This window comes from Tinamus guttatus, unplaced genomic scaffold (genome assembly GCF_059628265.1).
Source record: "Tinamus guttatus ecotype Peru unplaced genomic scaffold, ASM5962826v1 Tinamus_guttatus_pri_ptg000208l, whole genome shotgun sequence".
NCBI lineage: Eukaryota > Metazoa > Chordata > Aves > Tinamiformes > Tinamidae > Tinamus > Tinamus guttatus.
In genome coordinates this window covers 2288393-2314046 of record NW_028288742.1, presented here as the reverse complement: position 1 = coordinate 2314046, position 25654 = coordinate 2288393, and the positions used below count along the sequence as shown (strand labels likewise).

General features: G+C 38.7%; 1 protein-coding gene across 1 annotated transcript in view; it reads left to right on the top strand.

The window, feature by feature from the left end:
- Positions 1 to 25654, top strand: part of LOC104567692 (histone-lysine N-methyltransferase SMYD3) — a 74745-nt gene that overhangs the window by 24405 nt on the left and 24686 nt on the right. The window contains exons 4-5 of the mRNA XM_010214535.2: positions 5350 to 5437; positions 8432 to 8606. Coding sequence (XP_010212837.1) covers positions 5350 to 5437; positions 8432 to 8606 — 263 coding nt within the window. The remainder of the gene's footprint in view (positions 1 to 5349; positions 5438 to 8431; positions 8607 to 25654) is intronic.

Below are 25654 nucleotides of genomic sequence, written 5' to 3'. Positions count from 1 at the left end.
ATCTAAATGTGTCTGAGCTCTTTTGAAATCTCCTTCAAGGAAAACCTAAGAAATGCTCTTTTGATTTGAACTTAGCATTTTGATCAGAATTGTTCTTTTGTGTGTTTTACAGGTGTAGTTGACACCAAAATTGTCAGAAATTAAGCAGATCACAAAGCTGTGGTCAGCTCTTTATGTGAAATGTTCAGTGTTTGAGATATCCCTAACAAATTGTTAAAATATGATACTCCAGAAAACGTTATTTTTAAGACAATTTTAAAGCTTTCAGAAAGAAATACAAGAACAGAATTATATGCCAAAGAGAAGATTATGGTTATATGTTCATAGATTTTATGTCCAGAAGGAACCATTACGATCATTCGGAGTGATATTTCTGTCTTGTTCAAAATCATATCCTGTTATACTAAATATTAAATCTGTAATTTCTTCATGAGCTACAGTTTCCAGGCTTTTACAGTTATAAAACTAACATTTGCTGGTGTTTACATTACATAGCTATATTTCATTTTTGTATTTAGAACAGAAGATACTGGGCATAGGTACCTTTTGATCTTGTTTTTTACTGTTCTCACTCTTAGATAGCTTTGCATATTTTTGTCTTTATGGGGCTGGATACCTGAACACTGGAAATGAGCATGAAGCGAAGATGTCCTTGAACCTGCTTGTTGTAGGAAAGGGAAGGAGAAAGAGAGATGTAGGAGTTAATTATTGTTTGGAGTTTCTGGTCCCCACTTCTCCATTTTGTGGAGAAAAAGTGACTTTATACATTGTATGTAAACTCAGTAACATTTTAAACGAATGGGTAGGGAGCACTTTTAGGAAGAGTCAAAATCAGAAAGGAGTCAGAGAAGAAGGGAAACGAGAGTAGAGCATGGGAGAAGGGAGAAGGAAAACATATCTATACTGTCAAAATTCACTCATTTCTAAGAAGAGGATCTGAGATATGTATGTGTTCAGGACACTAGAACAGTAAAATGGACAAGGGAAATAACTCGTTCTTATGACCAAAGTGAGAGCAAAGGAAGAAGAGGAGGTAGAACAGGATTCATTTTCAAATGCTTTTTTTTCTGTGGTCATTGATGTCTAGTTATCTCAGGAGAAGGTACTTTTATCATAAATTTTCCTATCACCTGAAGCCAGAAGCACAGAACATTTTACGTCTGATGACCATACAAATAGATTTTAATCATCCTAAAAGATGCCCTCAATTTTTCTTATTTCACTTTCTTTCTTTTATTATGTGTGGTTATAGCTTCATTTTTACCAGTGTGACTAATGAAACCTAAACTATGGCAAACCGTGTCATATTTAAAGCAACTGTTGACATTTAGTGGTGTCTTGTGTACCACAGATTATTTTCATGAGCATTTACAGGATGTGATGAACAGAGCTAATCATGTCCTTTCTCAAGCTCTTTAAATGTGGGTTGGAATGCATATCTACAAGCTTAAGACTTCCATTTTACACGGTTGCTCATGAGCATAACTAGATATAAAGGCTGGATGTATTCTGACAGAAAAAAAGTCTTTTGATTTACAAGCTGAGTATAAAATATGATATTCAAGCAACTGCATTTAAAAAAAATGTTATTGAATCCTGTCATCTAAGGGAGAAAAAAATGTTTCTTTATATGGCCAGAATGTTTACCTTACATAATATTTTGTATTTGCCCATTCTGAAGGGACAAACAGATTTCAATTTTTTGTTTGCTTGAATTATGTAGGTGAGCCTTTGTACTTTATATACCCCAAATAATTACAAGAAAACTTGAAAGCATGCAGCATCCACCTTTTTGTAGGTGCTGGGTGTGAAGAGTCTAGGGTATAGCTTGTTTTACTTGAAGAACCAAATATAACACTGGAAATTGTGTTGCATTAAAAGGACTACTGCAGTGGGTGGAGCTGTAGACACCGATCTCCCAAGGTCTGTAGGTGCTGGTTTACCTTGTGTGTCACAGCATGGACTCACCTTTTATGAGGCCCCTGTATGTGTTTGGAGAGAGTGGATAGCAGGGTGAGGAATAATAAACCTCAACATTACTTTTGTCTTTCCTAGACTAGACTGTGGGTCCAGCAAGCACATGCAGTGATGCTTCTGCATCCAGTGGACCGTACTTGTCTTGTTTTGAATATTGCTGTGAAAAAGTATGTGTTCCAGCTCTCTGTTCTACTTCCCTAACAAACCCTCATCACCTTGTCTCTCACTTCTCTCTAGTATGTTGCAACATGTGAAACTTGAGTGGTAGAACATGCCAGTTCCAGCCATCAGAAGATTGTCACGCATTTATGTGGCTAGATTACTTAGCTAATGTAGACCAAGCAACAAATATTTGTTGCTTGAAAGAACAAATTCTCATGTTTAGTGCTGGTGGTAGCAAGAGAGGAAATAATTAGACATCACACCATATCATTAGTCATGTCGCCAAATCTTCCTTCTTGTTCCTTCAGTAAGGGTGCTTTCTCTCCTTGTGCAGATGGGGAAAAAAAAAAAAAGAAAGAAAAGGCTCTTCCTTTGTAGCTGGCAGCTCTGCACACCTGGAGATTTGAATGTAAACATGTTCTGAGAAGAGCTGCTTTGAATGGATGTTACTTTCTGGAAAGTTAAATCTCCCATAACTGTTACTGCCATGCTCTTAGATTAAATTAAAATTTGGCATAATTATTAATCATTTCAGTTATTTTCATAATTCCAACTCCGAGGCAGCTTTGTATTTTCAGCTGGCTTAGGCATATCACATGGCTGTGACTTTCAAATCATTGTCCAAGTGAGAGACACAACTTGGAAAAATATTATTAGCCTGGAAGGCAGAAGTCTTCTCAGTGACACTTCTCCCTGGCCATTTTGCAGCCTCTGCTTGACTGCTCTGAAGCAGCATTTCATGAACTTGAGTGTTTAGAAAAGAACAGGACTTCTTTGATGTATGAAATCTGATGAAAGACTGTACTAGATGTGTAAAAGGGCCAGCTAACCATGACTTTGCTCATTCTTATATATACCAATCCCCCAAATGCCTGATCTTGAAAACACAGAAAACATCTCATTGAAACCTGTGTCTTAAATCCTTCTCAGGCCTGGGCATCCTGCTGAGCTTCCTCCATCCTAAAGTCTCTTGCAAAAGGGATAAGGGCCATGAATCCAGAGGGGGTTGGGAGATTATCTGTCCAGTAGACACTTCTATTCTTCACCTGATACAAAGCCAGCAATCACTTAACCCTGTGTGCTAGTGCAGAGACTTGAGGAAACCCCAACCCTGCTCTGCTTTGTGTTCCTGGGGAAGTGCCAGAAGAGCATGGAAAGCAACCCAAAGGGTGGCGCAAGAAAGCATAATCCTGTGTCAATGACAGCCTTAAACTGATTCATCTTTCACTTCCACTGTGTATAAAATATATCTTAATGATGCTTTGCATCAATGAATGGACTGTAACTTGTATAGTTTTTGCCTTTCATTTACATATCGGTCCTAATTCACTTGCTTCTCAGTTTTTTATTTGTAAGACTTACTAAATGTTTACAGAAATACTCAGAAAGGTATTTAGGACAGTGAGAAAAGACAATTTAACAGAATTGTTCTTTTTCCTGTGCTCCTTAAACCTAGAATTTCACAGACATCATTATTAATATTTTACAGACCAGTTATATTTTTGATAAATCAGTGCAGCAACACTGCAAAGGTTTTCTAGAAACAGATTGTTACAGACTAATAGGCTGAGTTCAGCCTCCTGGAAGTTATGTAGCTTTCTAAAATTAGGGAAAGTTACACTGCAGCTAACATATTCAGTGTAAGTCTATTACAAATCCATGACAAGACTAGGTGTATGTGAACTGGGCTGATAAAATTTCTGGAGTATGAGTTTGTTTCTCCTAACATTCACCTTATGTCTTCTGGTGACAAATTCAGCAATGAACAAGATTATTTCCAGGTGAACTTTTTAATCAGAGGCCTGATTGTATAGGAGGTACATGCAAAATGCACAAGGGTCAGGCTGCCTGCCTTGGTATGTTCTGCAGAACGGTGGGATAGCCGAGACCAATCTGGATTTAATCAGCCCAGGGAAACGCAGGGACTGGCTCTTTTAAATGCAGATGGAAAAAAACACAATTGCGAATTAAACGTGATAGCGAGTGCTGGCTCTCACTCTAAATACTTTCTGCTTCAAATTGGGGATAAGTAAGGAGCAATGGAATAAGAAAAATATATATTTCAAAGCAGATACAGATTATAGACTACAGATTATGTAGGCCTTTTAACAGAATTAGTTTTGTGATACCCAGTAAGCATCTATTTGTTGCAAAGTGCTTGGTTAGAGGACGACAACACACCTTTTCTGTTAATCTCCCCACTTCCACCCAGCCTGAAGGCTGATTTTTTTAAGATTGCATTTAAAATATTTCTGAAATAATTTGCTCTTACATAACCCTCTTGAGAGTAGCAGAGCATTTTACAAAGATGGAGAGAGATAATGAACACAGTGTCTTAAAGGCCAGATTTTTAAAGGTATTTAAGTGCTTGTAGCAATGGAAATTGCAAATCTAGATGCTTTTGAAAATCCCTCGAGATGCTTTGCTGTGTCTGTAGATGCTTTAATAAATTTGTTGCAAGTGGTTTGCCTCAGGTGCAGTTAGTTACTGCTAGAGAGCTGAAAAGAGAAACTGTTTCACTTACTACTGCAACCATTAATCATTTTTACCTTCATTATGACAAAGTGATAAGAAAATATAATTGTTTGTACAGTCAAATGGAATAGGGAAGAAATAACAATGAATTATAAAACAAAACAGAGGTTTAGCTTTTTTGGAGCAGTAGGTTCTCATGTTAGCTCATGGCTAGAGTTGTAATGAATGAAGGTAGACTGCTGTTTGTAAAGTCCTTATCATCAGTACATTGCTGATCAAAATTGTTTGCTAAATCTTTTCTACAAGGTGGTTGTGGGTCTGTGAAGTATTAGGTTGCAGTTTTTCGAGAGAATTTCATTTGCTCAGTCTGTATCTGTAATAAAAAGTCGCATGCTGTTCCTCTGTTCCAGAGATCACAATTCTTTCTATGAACTTAATATCTTGTTCCAGTATTTAATATTTGAAAGTTTGCTTTCATTTTCCATGATATCATCTCATTTACTTGCACTAGCAGTCCAAGAGTGAGCTGATTCATGAGTAATTTTCTGTCAAGCAAGCACAGAGTGAAGATGACCGTCAAATAAAATGAATTTCTATGTATTTGCAAATGTAATGATGATACAGTCCCTGTAACTTGCTTTTGTTACTGTAATCTTTTATAGCCTGTTTTTCATCATTACATATACACATGGTTTATTGGCTTTCTCATCAAATGCTTTTGTTTCCTTTAACCAGGATGCTGAGAAACTGGCAGGTGAAGAGCATGTCTGGAAAAAAGTCAAAGATGCTGTGAATGGAGTGAAACATCCCAAATCAGGAGAAGGTATCCTTTTAGTAACAGGCTACCATCTGTCATTTAGGTGTGAGAACAATTCAGAAAACCCTTTTTTCAGTAAAACTAAACATTATGAAAAAGCACACATTTCTATAATCATTAGGATAAGATATAATAATCATCATTAAGATAAGTTAAAATAATAATTTATAACAATTAATGAAATTGGTTGGGATGAACTTGTGGTAATAAATAAGATCAGTGCCTAATGGCCATCAAGTAGATATTCCATCAAAAAATAGTGAATAGCAACAACAACAAAGGAAAGATGAGCAGGTGGAGGTTTTTAACAAGAAGAACGTGGGTGTACCGATCCATACTCAGCTCTCACCTTATCTATTCAGTGGAATTTCACTGGCCATGAATTTGGCCATATTGTAGAAGGGTGCCTTACTGTTTTCTGACACTTGGGCTGTATCTGGTGATAGAATAAACTTTTCTGGTATTCTTTTTCAGCAGCAGAGAGAGTAAGTAGGCTTAGTGGTTTCCCAGGCTGGAAAGATTACTAACTACTGGTTAGTAATCACAAGCTTTTATGTAGTAAAAAAAATTGATTTTGTTTCGGTTTGTTAACAAAAGGGCTGTCATTAAAGAAAATTTTAATCTCATGTAACAATTTTCTTATATTTTGTAGTCTTGTTTAAATTTCTGTGTAGTGAGTGGATTGAGATAGGCAATACTGTACCCAATCTCCAGGCATTCAGGTATAATTCTAGGGGTATGTTTTGATTTAAATATTAGATTATAGATATGCAACATGTAATTGCAGTCATTTTGCTACCTGACAGAATGGTGCGAAGTAATGTCCCTGTATTTAATTTCAGGCGAAATCGCGCATACTGAATTTTTCTTAAGGTCTTTAATTAAATTTACTCTTTTAACTGCTATTTTTAAAGGGAATTGGATACTAAGGAGTACAAGGTATCAGTCCTTGTTGTTTGTTCTGGTTTTGTCCACAGACATGTCTATTTGATATGGGGCATCTCTCCTTCTATTGCAACACAGTGCCATAATAAGCACTGTCCTATACATGTCTATATGTATAATGGGCATGCACTGTCTAGTGCAGTACCTGAGATGTGGCTTGACATTTGTAGGTTCACCAAGAATGAATAGAAAATATTCCTTGTCGACTGAGGCACTTAGTAATTAGTTTCTATGAGTGGATTTCTTTAGCAAATTAAACCAACAGTTTCTACAGTTTAGAAAGTTAGTGAAAGTTAGTGCTGAGTTTGACTTATCAGTGTTGTCTTGCTAAATCTGCACATAGAGAACTTGAAAAATGCATCTGAGTAATATCCAAATTGCGGTTTAAGCGTACAAATTGAGAAACTAAAGCCAAGTGCAAGGGGCTTACTGCGGAGGAAGAGATTCCTTGGTATCCCAAGCCACTGAACAGTAGAAGAGCAGCTTGAGAGCTGCTCCTCTAGTCCCGGGCACAAGCAGGAGAGCCAGCTTCTCTTTTATCCTGTTGCAGGTGATGTTGGACTTTCTAGTTTGCAACCTCTGTAGCTGAAAATGTGGTCTAAACAGGTTTTGCAATACAACGCCTTTGCTATTAGGTGTTAGTTAATGAATGAAGCAATATATTGAGAAATTAAAGTATACAGAGTAATACCATGCATTAGTTAAAATGAAAAGCTTTCAAGAATGTCAGTGCTTTGAACTTAATAAGAAAATGGTATCAAGTGGAAATAATATCCCTCATTCTTCTGTTTGTCCATCCTTAATCAGTTGTAAAGAATACATGGATGTTTGCCAGAGATATAAAGGTTAAGGTGCAATTTTGTAATAACACATTCCTTCCCTTATATGGTTCTTTCAATCCAAGGGCATGAGAGCAGTTCACAAATAATTAGTTTAGCCTTGTAACAACCATGCTATAAATCCTGGGCCAGCCACATAGTGGTCACATTCTTAAAGTTACATATATAAATATTCCCATGTTCAGGAAGGACTAATTACTTAATCATAGGATTATCACTGTCTGCTCAAATCCATTGCTAGTTTGGAGTGAATAATATTTTTGAGTAGTGTCATGAAGATAATTGATGAACCTCCATGAGTTGATTTTATGCAAAGGACTATGATGCAAACAACGTTATTACTGCTGGTCTTATGATAATAATTATTAGGTCTGTTGTTTCATTTGAACTTAGTGGTGTGTATGTTATTATTTTTTTTTGGTGTCAGAGGATTGCTTGCATTCTGAACTCCTATAAGGGTGCTTTGCTGGGCTTACAATATGAGAGAATTGGCGCTCATCTTAGATGCAGTAAGAGAGAGGAGAATCTGATCCAGTAGATTTCACTGTAATGAAAAAATGCTTTGCAGGAATGAATGTCCAGCTAATGTGAATGTAAGCCCCAGCACACTTTTCCTCTTCCAAACACACAGAAATTTTTTTGCAGTACTGGAGGTGAAAAGAGCCTTTCTCCTCTTCATAATGATTTCAAATAGAAAGAAAATTCAGGAACTACAGGAGTGATTTTAACTTCATGAGTTTTCTAAAAAAATCTTGTGCAACTTGGAAGATGTGTGTATTATTTGAATACAAAAATGAAAGATCTCTATTTTAGCTGCAGAAGCATTTTGCTAAGATGCATTTCTGTGGGTTCTTGTCCTTGGGTGTAAGATTTGGAGGAGTATCTTAAGTAAAGATAATATTTTAACAACCTAAAAATACCCCTGAATTTTAGTTTGTTACATATTTAAATAACCTTTCATCTTGTCACCTCTCTTTTACCCCTCATTGCTGAAATACTACCTTCTTTAGAAATTGTTTTGCTAAGTGTAAACAGAGCATAGTTACCTAAGCTGCCACTTATGAGTTTAAGTATGTTTTCAAGAATTGAAGCAGAGTCTGGAATAGTGGTAGCTTTTTTATCTTAATGCCCTGCAGCCCTTACTCCTTCCTAACAACATTTAAAGCTTGTATTTTTGTTTGATTAAAGATATTTCTTTAACTAAGGCTAACAACAGATTGGGAGCAGGTTCTGGCAAAATGCCAGAATCTCTTAAGCAGCAGTGAGGGTTGTCTTCCAGACACAAATATCTATCAGCTGAAAATGCTTGACTGTGCCATGGATGCCTGTATCAACCTTGGATCCTGGGAAAATGCTTTGAATTATGGCATCAGGACTCTTGGACCATACAGGTAAGAGATTCAGTTGATTCAGCTATTTCCAAAGAAGCGGTCTCTCATTAAAAGTGAACATTGTGCTTCATTAACAGTGAATACTGTGCTTTCTCTGGATGCTGCTTACAACTGTTATTTCTAAAATTACCTTGCTGTACATTTTGCCATGCTTCCCTGGGTTAATAGCTAAGGCAGAATTGTCATTCTTCTTGCATAATCAGGGTAAGAGTAAGTAAAATGATAGTAGGAACTATAAGAATAAATGGTTCCCTGTAGTAGTGCTCGTCAATGTTTCATATATCTGGATGCTGACCCCCTCTCTAATCCAAAACTTACTTCCTCATTCCTTGCTCTGGTTTCTTTCGTTGTCGCTGTGAGTGTATCAGTGTTTTATACTGAGATTAATTAAGCTTTAGGGACAGGGATATAGCTGAAATAGTGTATGAACTCTGCATACACTCTGCATAGAGTTTACAGAAAAAAAAATCATTACAAAATGCATTCTCAGTTGGAAGTAACAAGGGCATGTTGCTGTATTTTGTTAGCACTCAGAGGCCAAGGTGATGAAGCACTTGCTGTTCTTTTCTCCTTGCTCCTGTGACTTTCTGACACTGGTGGCACAGGTCAGTGATGGTGCTCTAGGAGATCCAACTTTATGTGATCGGTCTTGGGATGGATTGGAGCCTGGAGTCATAATGCTACTTAGGTCATCTAACAGAGATGGGGCTGGTGTTGCCTGCTCTGTTCAGTGGCTGTCTCTTTTGAAAGCTCTAAAACTCTAAGTCTTGATGTTCAGATTGTTTGTAACTAAATGTTAACTTGTGTTCAACATCAGGAGAAAATATTGCACACACATTGCATTGTGTAATATTTTGTAATATTTTTTAGAGTGTCCATTCTCTTAAGTTCTGCTATACAGTACACAGCATGATATTGTGAAATGTGAGGGGCGAGCAAATGCTAAAAAGTATGTGCTGCTACGGATGCAAACACCTCAGATGATACAGCATATTTTCGCTAGTCAAACCAGGCCGCCATCAGTATTCAGCATTTTGCCTGAGGAAATTTCATCTGACAGCCTGTTTCTGAATAAACCTCTGGTCATCAGCTGAGATCCAACACAGCATTTCAGTGCTTTCACCGTGGTGCAATAGGCAAGACATCTGCATAGGCCGTGGTAGACCCAAGTTGCAGAGACACTGTAAGTTCATAATGACTTCTTATGCAAAGGGGCACAAGTGCCTAGAAAATCTCGGCATTCTCGCAGGTGAAATCCACACTGTGCATGTCCTACTTAATCTTTCAAATAGAGCTTGTGTAGTGCTGCAGTCATACACACTTCCTGCCATCCATCTACCATATGGCAGGATCCACATGAACTGAGGGGATGCCTGCTTGAGCATTCATTTGTTAACAAAAAAAAAAAAACTTTTTAAAATTTTGTAACCCATTAATTCAGTTCTGCATAGTAGAAAACTGAAGATTTTCCTATAGAGATTACAGGCAGACCAAGTGCAATTTTATCAGAAAATTTAATAAAGCTTTCTCTGTTTTGCTTACTGAAGTGCACTGAAGTTTTCGAACTGTTTAATGCAGGAGTTTGGGGATGAAGGAAAGACTTTGACTTGTGCATTCTGTTAGTATCTCTTAGGAAATGCTATTTGCACAAGAAATTTGACCTTTTTTTGCACCTCAAAAAAGTTACCTCTATTATCTTCTGGTCCAAAAGAATTATTTAAGAGAGATTTTCAGTTGTAGTTTTTTCTTTATACTTTCAAGTCACCACAATAAGCTTTGACACACCTGAAACGAAATCCTCAGTTTCTTATTATAACAAATTGTGCCTGAAGCAGCAGGAGAGCAAATCCTAGGAAATCTTTTGGGATGCATTGAATTTCTCCTGTTGAATCAATCCACTGCTTGGCTGCCCCTGCAATTCCATTATAGCTATCTATTTTCCTTCTGTCATATCTGGAAAAATATTCATACCGCTCTCTACAGGGAAATGCCTGAGAATTCAAGCAGTCCATATAAAGAGGAAATCATTATTACAATCTTAAAAGAGAATTGGTCCCCCCAAAATCCTTATTTCAGGTAATGTGTTTATTGTGTATTTCCCATTTCTTCAGCAGCAGGATTAATTTCCACTGCTGTGTGGCATGTTGTATTGTCACAGGAGTTTTTATTATGATGGTTGCTGACTTTTTCTGGAATCAGCCACTTTGTGTAACAAGTGGAGACAGTCAGTTAAACTGCATAAAACTGCCTTATCAAACTGACGTACTGAATATCCATCTTTCTGCTCTAAGTAGTGACAATAACATTAGATGGGGAAGATGTTTAGGACCTCTCCAATATTTTTAGAACTTCCAAAAGAAAGGGAGAGATGTCAAAACGAGAAGCTGCCTACTCTTTTTGCACTGAACTGTAATTGTCCATAATTTATAAAAACCTACAAGTATTTCCCCTGAATAACCTAAGCCAAAAGTATATACACAACTTTACTTGTAAATGTCACAGGGCTAGTTGGTCTGTCCAAGAGCCTTCACAAAAGTCAAGACATTTGCCTTAGCAAAAGCTGCCCCATGTCACAGTCAGCACGCAGCAGCTTACAAAAATAAACTTCCTTGCAAAAAAATCCTCCTGAGCCTTAACCGCAAAACAGCAGAATATCAGCAAGAGGTGTTACATGGGTTTGTCATGTCTCAGTTAACACATTCACACTCTGGGTTGCTACTGCTCAGGAGGGATCCGACTCAGAGATAGCAAGTGAAGCAGATTTCCCTGGCATTACCTCTGAGGAAGGGCCCCAGTGTTAGTCCTTAAATTGCAGGCAAGAAACATATGTTCTGGGGGTTAGGGGTTTTGTTTTGTTTTGTTTTAAATTATTTCAAATATCCATTGCCTACACTGAAGGCAAATGATGGAATTATGCACCTTCTATGAAAACCTGCAGGGTATCCTTGGCTATTGCCCCATGAGGACTGGAGATGAAAGAAGTGGTTGAGTGGCACCGTGGGCCTATTGGATTTAAGAAGCAAAATGGGGCGGGTAGAGTTCCAGGGCATCTCCAGGCTCCTGTGGCAACAGGTCTGGTGACCCTGTGACTGAGAGGGCAGAAATGTCCAGTTCTTTCCTGCACAGCACCACTGATCTTCAGACGGGCTGCTTTAATTAACAGCTCTTCTGCTCTGCTGCAGCCTTAGGAGCTACTGGAGGGCTCCAGCCTCGGGCAGAGTGTGGTCCTGCCTCTGCCCCAGCATCTTTGCCCATCCTTGCCCCAGCGTCCTCCCTGGTGCCGGGCATGCATTTTTCCGGAGTACGATGTTGAATTCCCATGGTGCAAATGAAATGTCAGCCACAGATTTTTTATTTAGAAGTCTTAATAGATTTGCTGGATGAGTATGCTGGATGAGTTTGCTGCATTAAAGTATCTGAACTTTAATCAGAAGGCAGATTTAAAACATGATAGTTGCTGAAGTCTGTTTTCCGAGAGTCATGATTTTGTAAAAAAGCCAAGTAGGAAAGAATAGCTGTAGAACCTATTATTCTCAGAGGTGCACTCAGCCCCTCATCTCTTCTTCAATAAGCTTCTCCAGTAAAGGCTCTTCTGTAAAAATAGATCATTCTTTTTTTTTTTTTCCTGATTCTCCCCACCATTCTTAAGGTGTTTTACGTATTATCCCTACTCTTTGAGGTATGTTTTATAATAAATACATGATAGTTTCTATAACTGATGATAAATAATAATAAATCCATCTTTATCTTTGATCAAATGTATTTGGATCTTTGCTGAGGGGAGGAGAGTCTGTAGTGCTGCCTGCTTTTGAGGGATCTTACTTAAATTTACATTGAAAGCTAAATTGACTAGAAAACTACCCCCCAAAAAAGTGAAGTGCAGTGATGAATAGGGCCACTGGGGGATGCTAGTGATTAAGGGTTAAAGCCCAGGGTCAGCACCAATGGGCACCCTAGTTTGGGGAGGTCCCCCTAAGAACTTGTGCATGGTTGGCAGATTTCTGAACGCGCTGGTAGTAATTCAGTGACTAAAGTTCAGTATCTTGATCATAAAACATTGGTCGTAAACCTAAATCCTACCTCTGGGATCTCCTGAAGGTGGAAAGAACAATTCGAAGGAAGAAAGAATCAAGAGAGCAGAAAGAATAAAATCTAGCAGTGCTGTCTTTTCTAGGGTTTTGAAAAGTGGCCAAGGATATTTATCTGTAATGTTTAGGGGAAAACGTGGAAAGAGGAGACACACAAAAATCTTACCAAAGAACTGAAAGACATTAAAAATACAGCCCATGGGAAAATATCTGCATAATAGGGGCATCCTTTATTTCCATTTTCTAAAAAAGACTAAGATTTGGGAATTACCTCAAAAGGACAACATAATTGTGTCTAGTGAATGATTCCATTAGTTTGTCATCTTGAAATAGTAAAAAGGTCAAGTAAGCATCAAAGGTTTGTGAAAGGAGGAGAGAGGTACATCTGCTAAGAGGGTAAACTGCCTCTGTGAATGTGCAAGGCTGGGAGCATGCTATACACTGAATAAATAGCACCAACTAGCCTTGATGCACCTTCAGGGACAGGAAGCTAACACGAAAGTAAGAGACCTTGATAGTAATGAACTGCTAAAGCATGAGAAATGTTAGACAGCACCATAAGCACCTCTGCTTTCCCTTCTCTTACCCTAAGCCAGGTTATTGATAGCAGATCACTGTTGACTGTTTGTTTTTAGTGGATTGTATGAAATAAATTGACACTATTCGCATAAATCCATGGAGGCCCAACCATCTTTACAAACCCCGTATGACTCATGAAGCAGTTGGATGTCCTCATGAAAAAAGCATTGATGTTACAAGTTATATTTATAGTCTGGCAAAAATATGAAAACATTATTCACTTGAGGATCAGTATCTCTCTGAGTAAAGCAGATCTTCTCATATACTCTATTTTTCATATTGTCATGTTACCTAGCTTTTCCAAAAATTGAGATCTACATAAGCAGGCTAGCCAGTGTCTTTGTTCTTATTTTATTCCTTGAGTATGGAGAGAATAGAGGCATCATTGTAAAGTCATTTGTTGCAAATTTGTTCTCCTAGTCAGAAGTTGAAAGGTGATTTGTGGAGAAGTTGTGACTATTTTGTAGATAAACAAAGGGCATGCTTGCCCTTGGCCAATATCTTTAGGAATCTGTTAAATGCTTGAGCATCCTACTTCTATCCTCTGATTCCTCCCCACCACAGACCTTCTATCTCAGCAGCTTTTTCCAAAAAGGAAAGAATGTTTTATGTGTGAAGTCATGTGCCTAAGTTATCTATGCCCTAATCAATCCATTTCCCCCACAGGAAATGTATTTTCTGGTTGTTGTTTGCTTGCTATGTATGTCTGCTGGCACTACAGCCAGCATCTTCTCTAGTTGTTTTTTTGTATCCTTAATATACAATCGTGTATTTTCCCCAAAAGTGATACCAAGTTCTATAATCCATGCGGTCTTAAGTAAGCATATACTCCAGTAAGTGTTCATCATCTGCCTTTTCCCATTTTCATGTGCATTTTACTCATGCGCACATGAATAAAATTTCTAATTATCATCTCATGTCATGCCAGTTGTTTATCAGAGGTGATTTAAATGTCTCCAGGTGGTCTGGCATACTCTTCCGTTCAGCAACGCTGGTGTTAATTTGCTGTATTCTGTTCAGTATATATCACATTTCTAATCAGATAGATAGCCTAAGGTTGTCTTAAACAACTCCACTGCAGCAAGACTTTTCTAATATTGCTCAGCTAGCTCTGTATCTCTATGCTACTGCTTTCTAGCTTCCCTTTTAGTTTCTGGTTTCACTTTTCGCTTCTCCCAAGAGCTATGTGAACTTGAATTTGGCTGACAGTGATCTCCCTAGCTAAATCACAATGTTTCAGAGAGATTCATTTTTCTCTGACACAGGTACAGATGTTAACTTCTCCGTCTCCCATGTCATGTTTCTAACTTGCTTTCAGACAAAATTCTTAAAAGCAATGGGTCCGTTCTCTGTCGATGGCAGTTTCATCTGCAGAAGTTTTCTTTAGGCAGTGCAGGATCTCTTTCAGATTAAGAGGTTAGATCATTTAGGACTTCAGGCTTTATCTAGAATAAGAGTTACAGTCCTAAGCTACTTGCCTACTAAGCCCGGGAGATTTGGGTTGTTTTATAACCCTTAATGGATAAGAAGTGGACAGTGTCTGTGCATTGTATTTTTTGTTTTGTTTTGTACTTGCATCTAACTTCTGCAGTACTTACCTGAACTCTTTTCATTAGTCTGATGGCTGTTATATGACAATGAAAGGACGCAAGTGACAAATATAGAAGTGAATATTAAACATTGTACATGTATTAGGCAGGTACAGAGCTCTGTTAATAATGTGTGAGCAAGTATTAGAGACCCATGAGTTGTGAGACATATTATCAGTTATTCATCTGGAACAATTTGGTGAACAATTTTGCGGAAATCTCAATATTTTTGTGAATTTTACTGAGAGAAACAGGAAGGAGTTCCTGGCATACAGATTCTAAACAGAAGTTTGGATAGAGCCTGAACTTAAATGGGTTTGCAAAGTGATACCAAGGGAAATGTTAACAGTTAAAAATAGAGATGTATGAACCATATGTAGAATTTTGGATTGCTTTGACAGTTACTGAGCACTGCTTTGAAAAAAATAATATTTCAGAGACAGAAGTAGTGGTGGTAAAGAGAGAATGGGGTGGGAAATCATTAGAAAAATAAGAAGACAAACCTACAGTACTATCTCTGATGAAAAAGAAAAAAAGAGAGAGTATGTAGAAAATAGAAGTAGAGAAGTTGTAAGAAGAATGTATTCTCTGGGGGGAGAATTAGGAAGAGACTGATTTTTTTTGAATAAATTTTCAGTGAGTGGAGGCATGGGAGAAATCAAGGGGGAAATCAATTAAGAGTTCCTAGTGGTGGAGGTCTGAGCACTGGTGAAAAAGGAAGTTGTAGCATTTAAACCATCAAAGCAATCATATGGCTGAAGTAGATGAAAAGGCGAGATGTTTTTTCTGTTGAAGCAGAGTGCAGGTAATTTTGCTAAAAAGGAAAACTCAGATGTGAGAAACGGAAGATGAAAAGAGCATCAGATAGGGGCAAGAGATATAGAGGAACGTGGGCATCTGCTCAAAAGGTGAAACAATGGTATGGGCTAGGGGAGGGAGTGAAGGAAATACAATGTTGGAAAGGGACCCAGAAAATCAAGGGAAGTAGTGTCAAACTAGAACCAGTTTCTCAGTCCAGTCCTGTTCAATTTATTCATCAATGACCTGGATGAAGACACAGAGCAAGTTCTCTGATGATACCAAACTGGGAGGAGTAGCTGATACCCCAGAGGGCTGCGCTGCCATCCAGAGGGACCTGGACAGACTGGACAACTGAGCAGTGAAAAACCTCATGCAATTCAACAAGGCCAAGTGCAAGGTCCTGCACCTGGGGAGGAATAACCCCAGACACCAGTACAGGCTGGGGACTGACCTTCTGGAGAGCAGCTCTGCAGAGAGGGACCTGGGTGTCATGGTGGACAACAAGTTGACCATGAGGCAGCCGTGTGCCCTCGTGGCCAAGAAGGCCAATGGGATCCTGGGGTGCATTAAGAAGAGCGTCTCCAGCAGGTGGAGGGAGGTGATCCTGCCCCTCTGCTCAGCCCTGGTGAGGCTGCATCTGGAGTATTGTGTCCAGTTCTGGGCCCCATAGTACAAGAGGGATGTGGAGCTGCTGGAGAGAGTCCAGCGCAGGGCTACAAGGATGATCAGGGGCCTGGAACATCTGCCCTATGAGGAGAGGCTGAGGGAGCTGGGCCTGTTCAGCCTGGAGAAGAGAAGGCTGAGAGGAGACCTGATCAGTGTCTATAAATACCTCAAGGGAGGGAGTGAGGAGGATAGTGCTGGCCTCTTTTCACTGGTGACCACTGATAGAACTAGGGGAAACGGCCAGAAACTAAAGCATCAATAGTTCCACAGGATCTTAGGGAATCATTTCTTAACAGTGAGGGTGACAGAGCGCTGGAACAGGCTGCCCAGAGAGGTTGTGGAGTCTCCTTCTCTGGAGATCTTCAAAACCTGCTTGGACGCAATCCTGTGCCACATGCTCTAGGTGACCCTGCGTGTGCAGGGGGGTTGGACTAGATGATCTCTAGAGGTCCCTTCCAACCTTACGCATTGTATGATTCAGTGAGTGATGTGGTTCTTGGTGAGATGATCCATTCAGAGGGAAAACCAAGGAAGGAGTGTAAGAGAGGCTCTGCAGCAAAATGAATTATGTAAAGTAGAGCTGAAGTTTCCCAAACTGATGGAGAAGAAAGAGAAGGGAAAAAAAAAGATCATCCAAGAGAGAGGAAAAAAGTAAATTACTGTAATAAACATATCATAGAAACCACACAATTTCTGGTGAGATGAAATACTACAAGCTCACAAGCTCTTAGATTTACCAGTTATTTAGGAAAATGGCTAAAATGTAATGGAAGGTCTTTTTAGGAATACTTTAATCATATATATCTGAAAAACAACAATATCTTTACACTCAAGTATTGTTTTGCCAACCTTGTATATGACACTAGTTTGCTTAACAACAGGCTTGTGCATCCTTCATATCTAGCATGTGAAATCTCTGTGAGCTACATCCTCTGATAAAGTCTGTTAGTCAGTTTTCTTTATTGCCATACAAATAGAAAAGCCAGTCTTTGGAGGTAGATTTGGAAGTATCAGGGCTTGTTCTAAATTATCTAATCCAAGTATGAAAAATGAAACAGCAGTGTAAGCATAGCACTCTGCCTCGTTTAGTTAGCAGTAGGGTTGTGCCATGGGAGGACCACTCAAGGAAATGCTGAAGATATTGACTGTCCTGTAAACATTAGTTGTTCTACCTCATAAATACAACAGTTCCTGACCTTCAAAAATGTAGTCAATGGCTAATCTTCTCCTCACTTCCCTGTGTGATGTGTAAATGTCGCATTGTGCAGTTTAGAGTGAAAGGCATGACAATAATGGGATATGACTTCATGCTTACCTGCAAAACCCTCCTGCCATCAGTCCTTGTTTGCCGTCAAAGTTGTTTCTTGCTTTCTTTCACTCAAGCTTTCCAAATAGAAAATTTCTTCACTTGAAGCCAGAAACCCAAATGCAGTGTTCTTCTGTCTAACCTGAGATGTCTTCTAAGGCCCAGAAACCCAAATGCAGTCTTCTTCTGTCTAACCTGAGATGTCTTCTAAGGCCCAAATAATCCATTCCCTTGGTCAAACAGGTGATTCACCGTCCTACTTGCCTCCCAGGTGTCCTACTGTTACCTGAGTAACTGGCAGCTCTTTTCCCTGGCTCAGTTTGTCATGTCATCATCAGGCAAGCACAGAAGTGTTAATCACCTTTAGGTAATGTGACTTTGAACATGAAAGCAAGAAGGAGGCAGCAGAAAGCAAATGGCTGAAGAAAGACAGTAACATGTTGGACAGGCTAGCAAAAGACAGGCCACAGCACTGCTAAGGGAAAAGGCTTTGAGAAACAGAAAATAGGCTGCCTAAGGGACCATAAAAGCTGACATAAGTGACAGGAAGATAAATATATCAGAGAAAAAAATCACCTTCAGAAAAATATGCAAATCTACTAGTGAATAATAAAAATATGCAGACGAAGTCATCTTTGAGGAATACTAAAGAATGCAATTCATACATGACTAGTAAAGGGAGAGAGGGAAGAGTATAGCTAACCGAAAAACAATTAAAAGAAGCAACAGAAAGACCAAAATTAGAGAGGAAAAGGCCTCCTGCCCTTCCTTTTAACTTCTCCCATCACCACAAAAGACAAGGAGAGAGCAAAGAAAGCTCACACAGTCACTGTTGCAAACACTTTCTTAGGAGGAAAAACAGCTTCCTCTAGCAATTTAATGCACTCCGAGAGGATACAGTTGAGGGGTTGCCAGAACTGGAGATAAAGTTCTGGAATCAAAGTGTGTTCATTAGCCACATCATGAATATATTTCCGTATTAATTCAGGTATGCTGCGTGATGCACACTAAGGATTTATTATACCTTTAAAGCTGGCCATCATTTCAGATGTCATTCAAAAACTGGCCCGTGTGATAGCAAACAAGTGGAAGCATCCTGAAGCAGGTTCTTCCACTCAGCTCATTCTTGACCAAATAAAAAGAGAATAGGAAAAGAAAAATCTCTTTATGCAGTAGTGTGCTTGGCAAGGGTTTAAAAATGGAATTATATCCTACATTATTACAAAACAAAAGGCTTAGTATATACAGCCATAAAAAGAGAAACCATCCAGGAGATTAATTTTTTTGCTATGGAGAGAATTTGCAATGTTTTCCATTACATTTTCTGGAGAAATTATTTTTAGATAGTGTCACAAAATGCATGTTTTAAATATATTTATGTAAATATTACTGGAGATCTTGTTTGGTAAGAAGGGAAAAACCTTTTATGTCGTCCTGCTTGTGATGTTCTGAAATAGAGGGTAGCTTCTCAAATCTTCCAAAATATCATGCAAAGTCAGTTATGACAAGGGGAATGTCATAATAGTTAGTTGCTTGCTCTCATGACAAGAATAGCTAGAGATAAGTTATCTTAGAAATTTGTCTCTGTACTATGCAGGAGTAAAGCCTCTTATGTTTCAGTGGATTTCAAAATGTGTAGCCAAATTGGGTAACATTGCATCTACCGATTCAACATCTGAGAATTTTGAGATGAAAAGCAGGTTTACATGCTTGCAGTGCGATAACATCCTGAATACATACTCAAGCCTTTATCTATTGCTGCCATCTGGATTAAGTTCATCTGTGAATTGTCTTGCTGGCGTGTTTGCAGCACAGGTGAGTACTACCAATGCTTAGTATTTGTCAAGAGATGCTATCAAGTTGTGTAAGGTTGCTTGTGCCAGTCTGAGGAAAAAAAAAAAAAAAAGTAAATTCCTTTTTTCCTGCAACAGAGCATCAAAATTGATCTTGGAAGTATACTGGCTTTCATAAAATTGTTATTTTTAAGTCATGTTTTCAACTCACTTCCCTCCTCTGGAGGCAGAGTTGAAACAGGGAAGTACTTGGGTCTTTTGATACCTTGAATACAATCATGAGTGAAGTATAGTGGTTGTGTTCTTATACCTCTGACGTGTTAAGCTGTGTCTGTCTGTGACCAGCTCCCAATACTGTGGTGGGACATGACCATTCCCTTCCTGTTTTCAGTGGCTAGGCCTTTCAGTGTGCCTGGACTTTGCATTTTAAAAATACCGAAGATAGGGTATTTAATGCATCCGGTGGCATTAATGAAGAGCCAGAGCAAATTGTACTAACCCCGTGCTAAGTTAAGGGAAGTGAAGGAAGCATGATGCCAAATTTGGTAATAAATAAAAACACAGAAATCAGTGGTGGCTTCTGGATTCTGATACCACTGAAGGTCTTGGCAATACGCACAGTTCAGGTGTCAGGGTCAGGTCTTCACAGGTGGTGATAATAGTACGTAGTGCAGGGATTACTATCTGGTTGTGGAATCAAGCTCTGTGTTTTCTGGTAAGCCATCTGTTTTGGAGGTCAATACTGGACATGTGTTTGCTAGGTTTTAAACAAATGAAAAACATTGTGAATGGGGAAGAAAAATTGCCTATGATTTCTGTGATAAGTCACCCTAAAAAACTATCCTGCCATTTTCATGCCTGATGTTTAAACAAGGTCTACATCTGTAAGACCAAAGGTCCAGTTCTCAGGTATTTTGAATGTAAAGCAAGCCTGCTTTACATCAGGTGAAAATTTAGTTCAAAATATTCTCCATGAAACTGTTTTTCTCACAGGCACAAATTCAGTTATTCACAGTGTGTATTCCAATACCCTTTCCATATGACAGTTTCTCTTGCTGTTGTTGCTTCTGAGCTAGGTAAATTCCCAGCAGTCTGGATTGCTCTGGGCAATAGCTTTAGCTCTCTGGGTTGTGTATATTTTTGTTGTTGCTGCTGCTTTTTATACCTGCATGTTATTCTCTGCCTTTGTAAGTATTTTATCAAGGGCTACTAGTAATGGCTTACTTGAAAGAAATATATGCATGCGTAAGCCAAACAAGTTGCATTCCACTAGACAGAGCAAGCAGTCTCGTTGGTCACTTCTCTTTAGCTAGCTTGTCCCTAGCCTCCAGGCAAGAGTTGCCCTCTAGCAAATTTTTGCCTAGTTTTATTTAGTTGAGGTTTAGAAAGGTGATTCAATTCCCAGTCTCTTTGGCAGTACTGAAGGCATCAGTATAGATACTTACATAGAGATACCTTAGTCAGTTCCTGAAACTAAGTTTGAGCATTGTATTCAGTACAATGACTCTAGCCCAACTTTGTGATTAAGTGCTTAGTGAGTTCCATTTCCTTATAAGAACATGTGTAAGAACCCAAGAATGTATGCCACAAGTGAACTAAGCATTAATCTGTCAGCAGCTTAAGTGTGTTTGGGATAGTGCAATGGAAATATGCAGTGTAGTGACACAGTGTTTGTTCTCTGGGAAGCATTTAAGAGCAGATGGAACCTGTAAAATAGACTGATTCATGGAGGAGTTCAGCTTCTACCAGCTTTGTTGGATGCTTCCTTGTTTTAACCTACATAAACACTGGCCATATATGCCTGAATTTCCAGCAAGGTTCAGTGGCAGCAGGTGTGGAACTAACATCAGTGTGTGTGTGCAGGACTTCAGAAGGGAAGTGCGTACTTAAAAAGGTGCCCTTTCCATCATGACATGAGTAAAAAGTGCAGTATCTTTATGTAAGTGTCCTGAAGAACTGAGTGGTGGGGGGGAAGATTCTACAATAATATATGGGAATAAGAGGCTGGAGTATCCTTAGTATTGAATGGAAAACTAAGTCCATAGCAGGCATCTCTGAAAATGCTAGCATAGACCACTAGTATTCTGAAACAACTGTAGAAATCATTTAGTAGAAAGAGTAACATTTATATTAACATTTAGTAGAAAGATGCATCAGTGATCATTTTATAGATTTTGAGTTGTGTTCTTTGTGGCTGTGACAGTGGTTCGGTTACAAGTAAGATCTCTTGGTTTTGGTGTTCTAAAATTTCCTCTAAGTTGAAACTTGGTATTGAATATGCAGACATCCCACATGGACATTTATCCTAACATTTTGTACTAATAACAAAATCAAAGCAAACAATAGACTTTCAAAAGTTTGGATTTTGTTTTTTTGAAAGCAATCAAATCAATATATTAAAAATAAAAGAGGATGTGGATTTCATCATCATGCATTCTATGTAATACAGAATTTATTGTATCTGTAGTACAACAGATATTGTAGATATTGTTTCAGCTGATTTCAGGAGATTTGCCTGGGTGAGCAGAGTAAGGGATACCATTAAAAAATGTGTTTCTGGAAATATAATTCTGCTCATGTGAATTGTATGTGCCGTATGTACTCTTTTGTTAACCATAAAATCACTATACGTATTATATATTCTTCAGGGTATTATATGTAATATTTTGTGAAGCCAGTCTGCATGTGCTGTTGTGTCTTTGGAGGAAAACATGCTTTCAAAAGGCTTAATAAGGGTCAGTCCTCTTCAAAAATAAATGCATTTTGACTATGCTGAGTATGGCAAAACCTGTGTAGTTGCAAAAAAATCCTCAAACAACAACAACAACAAAAGCAGAACAGGACAGCACCACTTTATCCTGAAATATTATATTACACAGTTGTTCTGCCCAGAGCAGAGGAAAGCAGGGTCAGGGACGTGCTGGAAGAATGCCATTTATTGTACCCATAAGTGCTTGGTCTTGCAGCAACTGCTCAAAGTTAGAGATATTTCGGGGGAAATGCAGATTTTGTTGTCTTTGTCTTTGCTTGTTAGTGCTACCTAGCAACTTGAATGAAGACAGAAATGTAAAACATGTGAAGATCCTGCAAGTTTGGGAAAAGTAGGAGGCCAGAGAGGGGAGTGCCAGTAGAGAAAAGCTGAAGCTCATTTTTAGGCACCAAGAAATCCACATGGCCAGGAGCTGCTGTGAATGTCCCAGGGGTGGGAACAAGCTGCATGCCTAACTTACTGGATGGCATAATCCGACTGTGAACCACAAAGAGTTTGCTCAATTCTGGTGCTCCTATGGCGAGTCGTACTCTGTCATTGGGCTCTTCAACTCAGGGACGCAGCTATGGGGAGAGCTCAGCCCTCTCTCAGTGACCTCAGTGGAAAGGGGAACTGTAAAGAAGGTGAAAGAAAGTCATAAAGGGCAGCCTATATATTTGTTTATTCTGTGGCCCATATTCTTCTTAGAAATGACGTCATGAGAGTTTAACATCTGCATTTTTACAGGCATGGGGCTCTCTGATATTGCATCTCAGTGGTTGCTTTAGATTGATGGAGTTTACACGGCACTGGTGGATATGTTTGTTTTCATTCCTGCTTTTTTATGCTGCAGAGCTGTTGTTGATTTGTTTCTAATATATGTAGAAAAAAATGACCATGATAAAAAAGAGGGCTCCATTTTAAAGACAAAGGAAATCCTGAACCAAATCTTCAACTTCAGTGATACTTGAAAGTTACTTAAAAAAACTTTGCATAAACAGCCACTTTTATTGCCCTGTCTGGACAGAGTCGGAAGACTTGTTGAAGTCTGCATTCTTTAATATGTCAAAGCAAATATAATCTTTGGCTTATGCATTTGGAAAAACTTCAAAGCTATCAGGTGGAATATTTGGCACTGTCGTGATTGCTGGCAGAATTCTCTTTTACTTTGCTAGGGCTATTATTTCATCTCTTGTATTGGTTGTAGATCAGTCAGCTCTAGATAGCTGGTAGATGAGTCAGATGGAGGAGTCGTTGGTGCCTTCAGACTGTGAAGTCTCACACACTGATGAGACACTGGTCTTTTTGACTGCTCCTCCATACTCCCCAGCCTGGTCCTCTAACTGTTGCCTGTCTCCTTCTCTGCATCTGTTGCATCCAACAGTGAGGATCCCTCAGAAAAAAGTGGGCTGGAATAATTTATTGCTAGATGATATATTATCCAGCAGCAGTGCAGTAACAAGTCATTCTCTCTCGTGCCTCACTGCAGCAATCTCATGCTCATACTCTGATCACCTAATGCATGAATCTTGCATATGTGGATTCTGCAGTTTGTTTCTTTGCATCTGTTTTTATGGCTGAGGACACTTACATAAATTCAAAACTGGATTCTCTTTCATCTGTCTATCTTTTAAATTTGGAAACATCTCTGTAAGTAAGAGATCGGGGCTTATAACTTTTGTTCAATGTAGCAGTAGGTTGCCAGATGTTTCTAATTCTCTGTGAGGTCAATGAAGCATCATCTGCTCTTTAATTCTAGTTTGTCTGTGTTTTGCAGTTCTACTTTATTCTCGGGAGATTAAGTTACTTCATTTTCATAGCTTAGTGGAGATTATAAATTATTTTATCATGTGACTTGGCGGTTCAGAAAGCAAAGCAAAGATTTCATGGGGCATTCTTTTTCTAAGCACAGAGATTCTGGATAGTGAAAAAAAATCTTTATTGTTTCCCGTTAAGTTAAAACCAGTAAGGAAAACTGCTAAGTGAGAGATCAGGTAAATGAAAAAAAAAAAAGAGTGAACTTATAAATAATTAGTAACTTTGAAGCTGTCCAGTTATATTATTTTCCTTTACTTTAGGAACACACTGCGCTATAGGAGTTTGTCAGAAATTTGGTCTTTTTACAAATGGCAGTCACAAACAAGCTCATATTACGTACTTGAATAATACTGCTCAGAAACTCTTTTTACATGTGGGATCAAAAAACTTAAGAGTATGTGTCAGTTTTGGTGAAGATGTGAGTTTAGGCAATACTTGTGAAAAGTTGCCGTCATCTTCACCATTTCGCAACTTTCATCTTTCTCTGCCTTCAGTATGGTGACTCCTGACTTCAAAATATTTTGAAAGAGAAACCAGAGATGTTGGTGGATCAGAGAGATCTCAGGTAATTACTCCGTCTAGCTGGAAATAAGAGAAAATTAAGTTGGTTTGTCCTGAAATAATAAGTCTAAAACATTCCACCCAACACTAGCTAGGATAGCAATGTGATGTATTTGCTAATAGAAGTGTTAGGGCTGGTTTCTCATAATCCGAAAGAGCAAGCTCATTGCTTTCAAAAACTTCCTCCATTTTTCCTTCTCTGGCATGAAAATATCCCTGTTTTGCTACATGACCTGCCTTCACTGCCATGCTTCATCCCAGACAACAACTTATGTGTGCCCTTTGGCCAAGCTGTTACTAACCTTTACCTTACAGCTGTGTAAGATGCATCTAATCTTGTATGCCTAATAAGGAAAATGCATTATTTCATAAAGATATTATTTAATATATGTACTTTATAGAGGATTGCTTGGTTTATTCTCCATGAAGCCAGCTAGCTAACAACAATCTCTCAGGAGATCTGTTTTTCTTCTTTTCATTTAAATGCCTGACTTTTGTAAACCACAGATTTCCCCGAAGTGCGGTCCATAAATGCATAAGAATAGACTAAAGTTGGCTGTAAACACGTACAATAAGTATATTGGAATTTAGCAGTCTGTGAAAGCCTCAGATCACGGGATCTCAGAGCATGGTGCTCAGGCAAACTGAGTATCTTGTTGTAACCTCTCACTGCTCATTAACACACAACAGGAGTTCATGAAACTGAGCGTAATGCCAGGACACCTTCTGGCCAAAAGGAGCTAGGGGTATTGGTCTGTCAGTGCTAAAGTAAAGTATCACCAACAGTTTCTGTAAAAAATCAGGGGGCGTCTTCATCAGATACAGTCTATAAGCAAGCTGCTATACACAGGGACCCTTATTCCATTTTAATGTATATTGGTTTCCCTCTAGCATAACTCCAGTGACTTGTTATAAGTTCATAATTTGTACATTTATAGCTCTGAGGAGGTCTAGCCATAAACATGCTGGGGTGCCTGGAGTCATGCAGGCACTGAAAAAAATGGTTTTTCCTCTGGTCTTCAAAGCTGAGAGCGCCTTTTTCCATTAGATTTTTGTCTCTGATTGACTGACTTTTTATGCTGGCTGACTGAATGATAG